The sequence below is a fragment of the Melospiza georgiana genome, chromosome 1 (genome assembly GCF_028018845.1).
Source record: "Melospiza georgiana isolate bMelGeo1 chromosome 1, bMelGeo1.pri, whole genome shotgun sequence".
Taxonomy (NCBI): Eukaryota; Metazoa; Chordata; class Aves; order Passeriformes; family Passerellidae; genus Melospiza; species Melospiza georgiana.
The window spans coordinates 55,444,618-55,459,134 of record NC_080430.1 but is presented as its reverse complement, the minus strand read 5'-3'; the positions used below and the strand labels follow the sequence as shown (position 1 = coordinate 55,459,134).

Sequence of the window (14,517 nt, the reverse complement as noted above, 5' to 3'; positions counted from 1 at the left end):
GCATTCAGAAAGCATTTCCTGACAAAAACTGGTACCAGTGAGGATGTGACAGGCAATGTTCCTGATAAAGGAATCAACCAGTGATAGTACAGATAACTTGTCTAAAGCTGCTGAGCTGGCACAGCTAGCCTAGAAACATGAGTGACAGTTGATCAGTTTACACTATAAAAGCTCAGTCCCATTTTTTATCAGTGGGGACTTCTAACACACCACTTCCAGAAGAGAGTCTGGAGATCCTTCCCTTGAGTGGAGATGTCTCTCAAAGTTTCTCCTTGACCAGAAGAGACTTCCTCACAGTTACTGGTATTAGCGAGTACACCTATATAACCTTCAGATAAAAACTGTTGACCCAGCTGAGGCTAGGACTGGATCCAGTTGCATCTAGATTCCTCTCTGAGAAGAAGTTTAGAAAGCAAGGGAGTCCTTTCTGAACCTCATAACTCAACAAGAGGTCTTTATAAACCTTGTCCAAAGCTTCCATTCTGCCCATGACTGTGATCCAAAATCATGCACAAAAGCCCTTACCACACTCAGAATAAAATAGATACAAAAGAAGAATGTGCTGTCAATCAGGAAAGCAGTCAAAACAAGGATGAGTTTTACCTGCAGCGTGAAGTTCAGAGACTGGAAAAGACATTCATGGTTTTCCAACTGAACAAAGTTGGAAGCTGCCACAGAATCACCGTAGAAAAATGAAGTAGGGAAGACTTCTCTGTAAGACCGAGATACAAATTTAGTACGCTGAATTTGTGACAAAAATGAAATATATTTGTGTATAGCTGAATTGCACCCCTTCTTTTCTAGTCATGTGAAATTCTATGGGACCATTTTACATTAATCTATTTTTTGTGATTTGATTTCCTTTTGGCAACATAGTTAGACAACACAAGCAGCATCTCAACTGACATGGGCTAAAATCCCACCGATGAATCAGATGTCTTTTGATTATTTATCCTTTTTTCTCCTTTCCTATCACAAATCCTCCTTTCTGGAGTCCCTTGGCATGGTTGATTTGCTCAAGTCCCATAGCTTGGATTAATATGGGAAATCATTGCACTACCAAGTTAATCTGAAGAAATAGTATCTAAGAGGAATACTTTAAGTTGCATATTCACTAAAGTAACATTTCAATTTCATTTAACATTTACATAGCATTTCAGGAATAAACAGTTAATTACCTAAGTTTTACTACCTTTATTATTAAGCAGATTATTAAGGGAAAGATTAAGAGGGGGATAACCTGCTTTCAACTAGAGTAAAACAGTTCAAGTTTCCTTAACCACTCTTATCATCTAATCACACAGTAAAATGCAGGAGGATTTTATCAGAAATTACTTGGAAGCACAACACAGTGCTTCCTGCAGAAGAGGACTAGGATTGCTTTAAGCATCGTTTATGTCTTCTTTTAATCTCAGGCTTCTCCACTATCTGGAAAGGGTCCTGGTGTAATTTCAGACAAACCTTAGTCCTCCCTACTGCCTAAAACTCTGCTTCCTTCCCAGGTTTTCCTTTGGAATCACAGCACTTTGAGACAGGATTTTAACCCTGTTTAAGTACATTTCCTTTTTTCCTGCCTGCATCCTGTGCCAGCGATTGCTAGGGGAAACAGTGAAAGACAGATTTTCTCCTCCCATTTACAGGGTTATGCCAGAAGGCTTCTCCCAAATATGGTACAAGCCATTCTGGGCTATTTATAACCAGGAATGAAGTTTGCTCCTCTAGATTCAAATGTAGGACAATTAAACTAATAAAACAAGCTTCAAAAATATACTGTCCAAAGAGAAGAATATTACCAATATTACTGTGCCTAGGAATGTGCCTCACAGACTAGGGAATAGAGGAAATAAGAAAATAAGCAGAAGCAAATTCTGTTTGTGGAATTAACAGAAAGGCAAACAGCTAGACTTCATCAATCTCCTTAAAATTCCAGAACATTTGACTGCAACCTTTAGCCTGGTGACTCTCAACCATTTCCTTAAAGACATGTCCTAAGGAACAAGATGTAGTTTACTTGTTCTTTTTAAATTTAAATTTAAGGTCCATCATATCTACATCATCACTTGAATTTAAACACAATCACTAAAATACCTACTATAAATGTCATGGTAACTAATTAGCATTATTTGGGAAGTAGTAAAAATGAGGTACAGTCTTGAAATTAATAAAATTTACAGATATTGAATGAGATTGTCTTAATGATCAGGGAAACAAGGAAAAAGCAATAGTCTGGCTATATGTAAACAAAGAGAAGATGACACTCAGATGTTATTCTTAGGATGATGCTGCTGCTGATTATTATTATTGTTGTTGGTTTTGTTTTCATTTGGTGATTGATACTTACCCATTGATGGATGAGTCCACCTCATGCATCAGGGGCACAGACAGGATTAAAGTATTATCATGCAGACATTCAGTGCGTTCTAGGTTTCCACTATGTCAGAAAGGAAAAATAAACATACTGCAAATCGACAGCCTTTGTAATACATCACAATTTCACAGTCACCATCTCTCTGCCTTGTACTCTGAGCCTCTGTATTTGAGTGATATCAGCTCCTTAAGAAAGTTCACCCAGCCTTGGAGAGGGCACACACAAAAAGCATGAGTTTTGTGGCTGTGACATGAACAGGCTCATAAAAAAAACAAAAGTACATTGGAACAAGGTGTGAATTCAAATGTCTGTGGGAAACTACAGCAGCCATCATACAAAGTGGAGAGAAACAAGAACATTTAGACTTCCATGCAAGGGCTCATTTTCTCCCAGTTTGACCACATGTCACATTGTGAGTGACACACCTCACACAGGGTCTTGACTCACCAAATGAATAAATGTTTTCAGTGTACCTGCACTCTACTATAGCACCAATTTGCTGCCACCGCAAGCAGTTTTTTGGGCAAGACTCTTGTAGTGAATTGGCCATAACCTCTCAGCAATTCCACCCTCTCTTTCCCCCTATTCCTGTACTTAGCTGCCAAAATGAAAGCACTTCTACTTTACATTGTGAAAGGCAGTTGCCTCGGCCAGTCATAACCAAATTGAAAAATGGAAAAAAGTGAACAATTAGCTCTCATTTAAGTCAGTTTGTTTCAGTGTGAATACTTTATGTATGAAGTCTGGGAAACGTTCCTGTAATACCTGTCTAGCACACAAACCTACAACTATTCTAATTCTGATGATGAGTTGCTTGTTGGGTGACAGCTCAAAACAACAATCTTGAAAGATATGTTATAGGTATTTCCAATATCTTCAGTAGTACTCTGGAATCACTTTTGCCTTGCAGTTCATTGGATTTACTCACAAATCAAACTGGCAAAACAAAATATATGATCCTATTTATTTGAGGACGGTATCACTGAGGCAACAGCAGGCAATAACAAGTGATACCATGCAGATTATGAGTTGCTCAGATTACAAAAACAGAGCCTGCTGGCTACATACATGCTTAGCTACAGCTCAGCTTTCTGCCACTGACACATTGCCTATGTCTGCTGATAAAATATGGCTCAGATAGAAAACAAATTTCACCCCTGGGAAAGAACCCCACTTAATAAAAGTTTTTCCCCTGAATACGCTCACAAAAGAGTCCAAAATTGAGACATTTCTCATGCAACATAAATACCGAGATACTATGGTGGCACACAGAATAAGCAAGTAGAATTCTAGACAGGGTTCATGGATATGTTCTTATCTGTTTCAAATGGAGTAAAGGTACTTTCAGAAAAGGAGAGCACAACTCAGTGAATCTAGCTCTAGAAAAACAGTTCACACCTGGAAGCAAAGAAAAAGGTTTGTTGTTTTTTAAAACACAGCCAAATAGTGTAAAAGAAATATAATGTGATGCTAATTCTTTCTGCAATTGTTCCAATACTGAACCAGTCTCTTGTCACAGATTCTACTGCCAAATTTGCAACTACATTGGACAGGCTCAGGTAGACACTTGAAAGGCAACAGTTGCTTTCCCATGACAGCATGACATAGCTTCCCTGACCAGCTATTTCTGTCAGACTAACTCCAGTTCTGTGTGGAAACAATGTCTTCATCTATGGCAGTCTGACTGCAGCACAGGTACTTTCTTTCAATTTCCTTAAACTGACTTTACCTCAGGGCTCCCTGCAACTCTTGTGGTAGAGAGATTTTGTTACACTCATTTGACAGCAAGGGAATGAAGCAATTTGCCCAAAGACACAGATGAAATGAGGATAATCAGCATTGAGAATGGCACTACTCTCTTTGGAGGTTTAGCTCAATCCTTCAAAACGTAACTATTCTCTCTCAACCTTCTACAAGGAGAAACTTTCTCGTAACATCTCTAAGCATGTACTCAATGTGTAACAATTACTGTTTATTTCTTTGCTCATCTAAAGGCACAGACTAGTAGTTCTCATTGGTAGGGCACAGAAATATAAGTGAGATTACAGAAGCAAATTCTGTGCTATACAAGGTTGGAAAACACTGGTTGTGCACATTTAAAGCACTGCTGACCCATCTCTGCACTAACTGGCATTCACCTAGCAGATACTGATGTCTCTGACTGAGAAGCATCACAGGGTCATCTGAACACATAATGAACACATAATGATGGAGAATACAACTTTGCTAACATGCCAGACATGGTGATGTGTCTCACTTTCATTGTCTCACACCAGTCCTGTATGCTGCAGGATCTTGTTCCCACCTACAGCTGCTACTGCAGGGGAGGACTATACCTTGTAAGGGCAGTCACTCAGCAGCTGCTACATCTTATCTCTCATCTCTATCTTTTTGTAGAGGTGTCATCCCATTTGGGAGGAGAATTCAGACTGAAGATCCTGATTTGGACACATAAGAATATGAATTTGGCTCATTTACACAGTAAAGGGGAGGAGGAACTAGTCAAACACCCAACACATCAAAGCAGCAGTTCACGGCCAATGTTGCACAGCTGCACATTGGTTCCCATACAGACATTGAAGTGCTTGTTACTGAATCACCCATGCAGTATGCTTCTTCATGGTACATCATCTTAGAAGGCACAAAGCACGTGTCACACCTTTTGTCCTGCCCAAGACAAAATGCCTATGCATGCACACTTTGCAACACCCTACTTCAATGCCTACCTGAAGTGCTCTTTGGGAAGCACACTATCTAGATGTTTTCCACAGTCTGTCATGGCTCACTGAAGATCCAGAGTGGGGAAAAATAGATACATGATTTTAGCACCTAACACTGGGATCCTTGACCATCTGATTAAAGCATTTATCTTTTTTGGTTTGCATCCCAGCATGTTTATTTCATTCAAATGCTGGAACAAATGGGTTGGGCTATCTTGTGCTGATCATCAACCGCAGCTGAGCTTGATACATGGTCCAAGAGATAGCCACTGAAACACAAGAGCCTTTCAACTGAGAGAATACAGAATGATCCTTCAGAATGTCAACTGCCTGGCAAAGAAAACCTGTGCATGATCCTACCTCATTTTTCAGGAAGCTTCAATACATAGTTTCTCTGCATCACCAAAATCCATGAATTTAGCCCCAGTAATTTAACCTAATTTATGTATCTACAGCTAATATCATGTAATTGTCAAACACACGTAATGCACACTTCATGGAACAAAGAACATCCAAGTCATCTAGACATATAAGGGTCCCCTTACCTTTGGGCAGTGACAAGGAAGGTAAGTGTTTCTTCCTGTCCGGTCAAATGGCTGGTGTCAAAGATCACATTGAACTCATACTGTGCAAAGAGGAAGCCATATTTAGAGACTCAGCATATTGTTTCAAAATGTATTTATTCTGAAACTTTATTTATATTTTACTGGCCTAATTTTACAAAAGTGGCATATTTTGATATGTGTAAGAGCACTTCTACTGCAAATAACCTTTAAAGTCTTAGTAATTGTGTTTGCCTTCACATACTATATAGTTTGGGTTTTCCTTCATTAAGAGAAGACCTTTACTAGAATTGCCATTCAAAGATATTTCTTGAATATCTGCCTGAGAATGAGTCTTGCAGAGCAGGAGGATCACTGCCTGAAACTATGTCTCTATGTTATTTGTTGATTAAGAGATCTTTTGGAGGAATAAAGGCCACGCCACAGGCCTGCACTTGGAGTCTTGGAGCAAGTGGTTCAAGCTAAAGCAGCATTCAGGACACACATCATAATGGGTGAAAACAGGTGCTAATTTTGAAATAAGAATTTTACTTTGGTGGATTACTTCTCCATGTAATTTTTCTGCCTAACTCCAAGACTTTGGCCAAGTGAAACAGTGTCCAAATCCATTGTAATTGCAATGGCTTACATTCTTATATTCTAGATAATATTTTACTACTGCATGTGTTTTTTCAATTCTATTTAAAATATTTTTTACTTTTTCAAAATAGCACAAAAGAGTCAATTATAAAAACTTTTATATTGGGTCAAAGGATACATCAATTCAAATGGAAAGGATTTGCTTTTGAAATGGAAACTTTCTGAAAAATTTCAGACTCATTTTTTTCAAGTCATCCTTAAGTTATTCCTCATTTTCTCACCTTTCTGGGTTGGTCATTTATATAGATCATTTTAGTGGCAGAAAGAACCCATCTGGATTTTTTAATGTGATAGAAGACAAAAAACTCACACAGGCAACATAAGTAAGACAGAGAGTCCTTTTCTAATTTTTTGCAGAGGAAATATGTAGTTTTTCTAAGGCTGCAACTTTTGCACCATTTTTCAAAGCCATTTTACTGCAGTGCCCAGAGCACTGTCATTGGCCCTGTCTGGTGGGAAAAAGGATAGCTAGTCTCTGTAACTGTGAAAGGCTTGGATATCTGGCTTAGCAAGCTAGAGAAAGTATCAATCACAGACATTTAACAGAGCAGTTGGCTTTGCAGCCACTCTTTGAGACACAGGTAAATGGACCAATATTCTGCAAATGCAGATATCACAAAATTACCCCAGATTTGGATCTCATGAAAGGAAATCCCACACTGCACTTGAGGAAATCTGACTCCAGTAACTCACAAGCAATGCCCAGCTCCTCCTGCAAGAAAACAAAAAAGACCATGAGATTACAGATTTGGGGGGGGGGGGAAGAAGATTGCTAAGAAACACCAACATGATAAAACACTATGAAAATTAAATATTTCTCATCATAGCACTCTGTTGTACTTCCTTATTTCACATTAGTCAGACCAGCATTGGGAAGAAGACAGCGATAAGAAGCTTGCTCTAAGAGATAGATCATGAGGAAATACTGCGTGACTAAACACATTCGAGTCAGGGAGTCAGACCAAATCCTTGGATAACTCAGTTATTCCCTCCTTTTATTAAAAGAAAGCTTTCAAATGATCAAGAATGTAGGTTTTCTAAGGTAGTTTTTCCAGGTACCTGCACCACGAGGAAAGAACAGTGTTGGGAGACAGTGACCAAACCATGAGACACACAGATGCAGAAGAGAAAGTTAATCTGGTTCTGGTGACATTCAGTGCCCTGATCTCTTGCCCTGGTCCACAAGATGAGTCATGCTGGTATGGATACTAACCTTTAGTGAGACAAGGCATAGATAAAGCAGAGGAATGAGCATCTCCTCATGCTAAACATTGTCTGTGGACAGTCAATAATTCAAATGCAAAATGTTAGAACAGCCCTATACTGCTTGAGTGGTGACTCCACTACAACAGAAATTCTTCTGGTGAATGGAGTGTTTCATTGCTCCATAAAATAAGTGCCTAGCTCCAGATGAGCACATTCCCATTACAAGATTATCAGGGAACAGTTTAATACTGTGGACAAGTTCATGTCACTAATCTTTAGGAGTGTGATTCAGATCTGGAGTCTTGCTTTGAAAAGCCTACACAGCAAGTGACTGCTATGTGATTTACATGTCACTGTTCCCATGGTAATAAAAGGATGTAGAAAACAGTTCAGCAGACCAAATGCAGATGTTTAATTTAGACTGGGCTGGATACCTCTCTAGGCCCTACTGTTGATTATAGCATCACCTGAACTATACTGCTTATGGTATGTGCTATAATACGAATACCTAAATTTTAGAGATCTCATCCTATAAATTAATTTCATTCCAGATATGCAGATGACAATCTCTTTGCTACAGAACATAAAATTTATTTTACCTATTTTCACTATTTACTGCAGTTTGCAAAGCAAAATGTACATGCTCATGTACATTTCCTGAGTTACTTCAAATATGCACTTAAAAGTTACATTCTCAGCTGGAACAAGAACAAGTGGAAGGAGCTTCTTGAACCACACACTTGGGTTATAGGCATCTCCAGGAAATGCCTCTCTGTCTTTCACATTCTGACCTAAGCACAACATTAGTGCTCTACAGATATTTAGCTTCAAAATCATGGTTCAAATCAGGGCACATATTTCTAGAAAATGATAGATCAAATACTATCTTTCTTACCTGACTTGGACAGTATTTCACTGGTTTCATGAGAAGCAAAAATAATGTAAGGAGAAAATCAGTGCACACCTTGAGATATCTAATGGAGTGACATTACTGCAATACTTCTAAAATGCCAGAGGAGTGGCCTTCCCATTCAGTTTCTCTACAGATTTGTTTCCTTGCAATCTTTAGTAGACTTCCATTTCTGGAAATATGAAAGATGGCACTGCTTAGCAAATCAAATATCTAGCTTCAGTATTACAGAGCTACCATCCACATATGTGATAGATTTTCTGCTCTAAAATGAACACAAAATAGAAAAACAAGTGCTTAATGGGCAAAACATCCCTTTCACTAGCCTTTTCCTCTCAGGAATCTGGAAGGTTCTCCAGTTCTATGAGAGTGATCGAGAGAACACAAAGTCGGCAGCTGCATAACCAAATGAAAAATTTCACACCTGTTTAAACCAAAACCATTCTCAGTTCTGGGTCATTCAAATGTCCCTTGCTAACTGGGGCAAACGATGAACTCTCTTCCATCAATGCATAGCCTGTGGTCTGTCAAGAAGTGTTTCTAATTACATAGCTGTCCACTATGGTGACAGTGACCAAACAGACCCAAGAAGCTGTCTCCTCTCCTCAAGGCCATATCCCTTCAGAGATGACAAAGACCAGGATAATTGAGAGAACCTTCATACTATTAACAGAAGAAGAGCACTCCTTCTTCATACATTGATGCCTTTACAGACCAGACAGCAGGCAGGCAGATGCCCGTGGTTTTATTGGCCGTAAAAGGAAATTACAAGATAATGTTGAATTCACTGGTTTTCCTTATTGTTGCTTGGAACAGTTTAATGAATGCAGGAAAATTTACTTGAATGACTTTCTGGCTTCATTACATACTGTCCAGTTTAATGATTAATATTAATACTACATTACTGAAGTTGAGAGTGAAGAGTATGAAAAAGTTATTCTCTGAGAGGGTAGTCAATTAGCAACAGGCTCTCCAGGAAAGTGGTCAGGGCACCAAACCTGTCTGAGCTCAGAAAGTATCTGGACAATGCTCTAGGTTATATGGTTTTATTAGGAGTCCCATGAGGAGCTGGGAGTTGGATTTAGTGATCCCTATGGGTCCCTTCCAACTTGAGTGATCCTAGTAATGGTGTACAATAAAACTTTTCAATGCTAGGGAACAGCAGAAATGAGTTTGGCTTCCATCATACTGGTTCAGCCTCCCACAAATTTATAAATTAAAGGCTACCCAGAACACTTTTCCCATGGACTTCTTGCCTTGCTCTGTGATTAAGATGGAGAAGCTCAGCTAATGAGTAAATATTTTGGTTTTCCTTCACTGCTCACTGTTTAGTTTCAGGCTTCAATTTCAGTGTGCTGTTCTGGAGGGAGAGAAAATTGTTTCTTTATGTGTTTTCCTATGGTGGTCAGCTCTCTAGACTCAATTTTCACACTGTTCCAGGAGGCTGAAGGTTCAGTGCTGCCTTATCTTACAAATAGGGAACAGCAGTGCAATTCAAGGCTTACAGAAACTGCAGACACCACTTCTTGCTGATGGATGTTAGGTCATGCTTTTGATGAGCAATGCTTCTCTATGATTATACAGCCCATTTGAAAAACTCAGCTTACTGCATGAGCTTGATAGCAGTTCCTAGGTTGCATAGAAAATATCACCAAAAGGGTTGGCTGTTTCCCTTCCAACATGACAGTGTGAAACTTTATCTGGAAAACTTTCTTTCTGCAACTTTTCGGAGTGTTACATACTCTTAGTCAACCAGATAAATACTCAGATAATTAGTCAAATAACTGTATTATGACTTCATCGCAAATGTTGACCTAGTTATGAGAAATATGAAGCTCAGGCTGGCTCACAGTCTGTGTCTCAAAGTTCTTTACCACAGAAAGGAAAGGTTCCTCATCATTATAACATGAGCAATGAAACACACAAGTTCAAGACATTGAAACTTCCTCAGCCTCATCTTGACTTCCCATTTTCAAATTAGACCCCATATGGGTTTTTTCCCCAAGTGAGTTTTGCATACCTGGTATGGGATGACTTACTGGCTAGCCAGTACAACCTGACCATTCTCTCTTTCACTTATGTCCAACCAAAACCCTCCAATCTTCCTGAGCCTTATCTGGCAGTTCATATAATTGTATCTGGGTTTTACTTTTCCCAACATCATTCATTTCCTCCCCAAAGGTAGAACGACTCCTCTGAACTGATGTTGGCCTTGGCACCAACGCAGAGTCATCACTTCACTTCCTCAACTTTCTCCCCACTCATCTCCACCCATGACTGGTTGCAAGTTCCTTGCCTAAAACATCTCCTTAAGTTATCTTCCCCAGCCCATTATCTGCCCTTCAACACTGGTACTCCAATACCAGGCTTTTATCTATCTGACAACTCTTCTACCATATTATGACTATCAGCAAAAGCAAACATTCATATAAGTACAGGTAATTTGTGTTATTTTGCATTCACCATGTTCTCACAGAGAAGGTGTGAATTCAACTATTCTAACACTCATTTATGACCTGTTTGCTCTTCGCTTCTCTAAGCGCACAACCTACAAGTAGATACTGCATCTGCAACGTCACTAAGGAGATGCAACAGAACAATACTAAACATGAAAAGGATATTCCAGATGTGGCTCTCAACAGAAAGTGATAATAATCTCTGAACTTAAGGTAATTTATGTATTGTGTTGAATACTGCTGACTGTCTGTGCTAGAGTTCACATCATACTGTTAGCGTTCAAAAACACATAATCACATAAGCGATTATCTGTGGTGCTTTTATTAAGAGCTCTGGGAATTGGGGTATTAGAACCCAAATCTGATTCTGACCATATATTCGAGATGATCATGTTTTTATACTCTATTGTTATATAACCTTCATGTTAATTATTAAACTTATATTGTTCTATTGTATACATAGATTTCAGCTAAGCATAGCCCCCCTTTAAATTTCCAACATAGTTTCTCATTATTCCTCTTATGATTATATAATAATTATATATAATTACTAAACAATCATCACATCTAACAATTATATCATTTATCATACTGCTTACACAGGTGCAGTGATCTGAGAAAATACAAAGCCTTTTCAGAGTTCTATCTTTAACATTTTCCAGGGCTCCACTATCAGTACTTTTAAAAACTGTTCTGATTGCCTGTTATTTCTTAAGGAACTTTTGATTAAAACCACCAATGAAAGGCATTGAAACTTCATTAATGAATTATTAAAATAATCTGTATATTTTTAAAAGGGAAAAAAACTCAAGTTGCTAGAAAATACATTTGTCAGCAATTTATATTTCTCTTTCCTTAGCTATACTCAAATTAAAGGTCTTTTTATATTGTTGTTATTTAAACTGAAAAAATCCTCTTCGCAAATCTTGGGTACTAGCACATACATTCCAGAACCGATGAGAAAATGTCCTGGAAGTCTTGTGTTGTTGGCAGAACACTCCTGTTTTGAAGATGTTGAAAATTTACTTAAGTTGTTCAGATATTTTTTTTGTGATGCTGCTTGTTTTCCAAAGGATACAAGATCAGAATAACAAGAGTGAATTCCAAGGAACCCTGCATCTGTTGTCAGAGTACACACTCTTGTAACTGCCTTTCTTGTTGTTAGTAGTTTTCTTGTTCTATGGTGCCTGTCTGTGAACCAGTGCACTTAACACTACAGAGGATCATGAACAGTATCTTCATCCAAGAAGTCTCAAAATAAATTTCCTGAGAAAATATCACAAGAGAGGACTACTTGCACTGTCCACCTCATGCTATGCTAAGTCTCAAAAGTTAGGTACTATGCATCTACCTACTATATCCTCTCTGGATAGGCTTTATAACTATCCCCACTAGCTATTTGGAAATTCTCTGACCTGCACCAAAGGTAGAGGCTTACACTGGGCACTGGGAAAATTTGCTAAATTTGTACCATTTTTTATTCTCATCACGGACCCTGACTAAAAGGCATACTTATTCCTCAGTAATTTCAATGTGAACTTTTTGTGAGAAGGGATACTTTCTCAAATGAGAATTTAGATGAACATCTGGATGTTTTGTTCCACACAACAGGAAAATTATATAGACCTGCATTTTAAGACCTTCTTACTTTTGGGAGATATCACAAAACATATGCCTGCTCACAGCTGGTAATCTGCTTTCTACATACATGGCTTGCAAAGCTGGGTAGAACAAACATGTCAGGAACCTAAAATAAAGACTCATCTCTTTGATGATGTTTGAAATTATTCCTTCAAATCACTCTTCATGATCTTGGTCTAAGCCCTTCAGTTGTGCTATCAACAGCTCATGGGTTTCTCTAGGGTTTGGAAAGCAAAACTTTTATTTTGCTCCTACTTATCTCTCCCTGCCTCTCCCTGCCTTCGGGCATTAAGGATATAAAGATGTACCAATTAACTTAACAGCCACCTCCTCAATATACTAATGTACTTTCTTTCCACAGCAATTGAGGTACAAAAGTTATCCACATATGTGGTCACAGTTATCCACATATGTAGTCCAATTAGAGATGCCTGAGGTCATAAAAGTCTAGGGATTTTTTTCAGACAAAAGGTCTGGCTCTGACTGTGTTTCCTTATGACTGACAACAAGTACAGCTCAGAGTAATTTAATCTTAGAGGGCCCCTCATGCACATACAGCTTAGTTGTTCTAATACAAAATTCCACAGATACCACACTTTCCTCTAAAATAGTGCTTTGTAGGATATTTTAAAACTGCAAGAACACAAAGAGAATTAGTGTACTACTGACTGGGAACCCACTGGCACTATGCAAGAATTCAAGATCATCTGAAATCACTGAAATGGTGTGTCTGATCTAACTCAGATACTTCATAGAATTTGCTCTGATTGTCATCCTCAAAAGCCCTTTAAGCCTCTCTTTTTCTTCAGGTAACTAGCAGTCTGATGTCTGCTTTGTGTCTTTGTCAGCAGTACTCTCTGGTAGCTGAGCAGACAGTATTTCCTCCATGTTTCTGGGCTGGAACTTGCCAGCACAGACCTTCCCCAACTCCAATCCACAGCCAACGCCAAAGGCAACAGAAATTCACTTTTGCTTGGAAATCTCAGTATCTCACAAACTGAGCCTGCAGCCTTGGGGTTTGGTTTTTCTTCTTTCATGAGTTTCAAATGCACTAAGCCTTCAAACAACTACTGCCATCAGTACCCGACTCTCTCAGTACTGCACAACCCATGGATTGGACGGGGGGAAGCACAGGGAGAGTTGTGCACTGAGAGTGTCAGGATGCACTGCTTCTCTGAGGCCAGCTTCTTAGGCAGTGGAGATAGCACTCGGTGGCATCAGGCCACCTGGAAAAGCCACAGTGTCCCTCGTGAACAGTGAGTATATATTGCAAGCTGGGGAAAAAAATCATCCTGTTACTGATAGTAACTCTGAAGGTAGACTGCAGTAGTTAGCACAGGTGGCTGTAGCTGACAAAGCAGTCATGGGTCTAGGAAATATTTTCATATGAATTTCAAGGAGTTTCTCTCAGAGTGAAAATCCCATGAGTTCTGTTCCACTTTATGGAAATATAGTTTACTTGGCAACTTCAAGCAAGCACTTTGTGGTTAGAAGCTCTTCTGTGTATAACTCTCCACTTGCCAAAGCAAAGCAGGAGACAGAATCAGAAGGAGGAAAAAGTTGTTCATGATGGAAAGAAATTAAGATGGCTTTACTCTTTTAACATAACAGCTCTGGATCTCAAGCTTCAAACATTTATTCTCTTGTAAGTAATTTCCAAACACAGGAGGAATGCAAGTAACAATGTGAATCACATGAAGGCCAAATCAACAATAAACCAGCATCAATAGCAACTGTAATTTAATATAGTTAAGCATTACTTGATAGAAAAAGTATTACAGAGAGGGAGTTATAGACTCAATATAGACTTGCGCATCAAGACCTTGTAATGAAGCTAGCATTTATCTAACCTCTTAAATGCAATGATTAAAGAATATTGGACATCACATCACATTATAAAATGGAATAAAAGTATATTTCGTGTGTACCATAAAGGTCTGTTTTAAAGATGTCACAGGGACTGAAGGTCTTCCTTTATTTTCAACACATAGATATTCCCCTAACAAGCCACATC

General features: G+C 38.7%; 1 protein-coding gene across 2 annotated transcripts in view; it reads right to left on the bottom strand.

The window, feature by feature from the left end:
- ITGA9 (integrin subunit alpha 9) overlaps positions 1-14,517 on the bottom strand; it is a 215,709-nt gene that overhangs the window by 55,956 nt on the left and 145,236 nt on the right. For both annotated transcript variants that reach the window (XM_058034571.1, XM_058034562.1), the window contains exons 19-22: positions 6,916-7,002; positions 5,634-5,713; positions 2,342-2,431; positions 604-712 (exon numbers count right to left, since the gene is read on the bottom strand). In XM_058034571.1, coding sequence (XP_057890554.1) covers positions 604-712; positions 2,342-2,431; positions 5,634-5,713; positions 6,916-7,002 — 366 coding nt within the window. The remainder of the gene's footprint in view (positions 1-603; positions 713-2,341; positions 2,432-5,633; positions 5,714-6,915; positions 7,003-14,517) is intronic.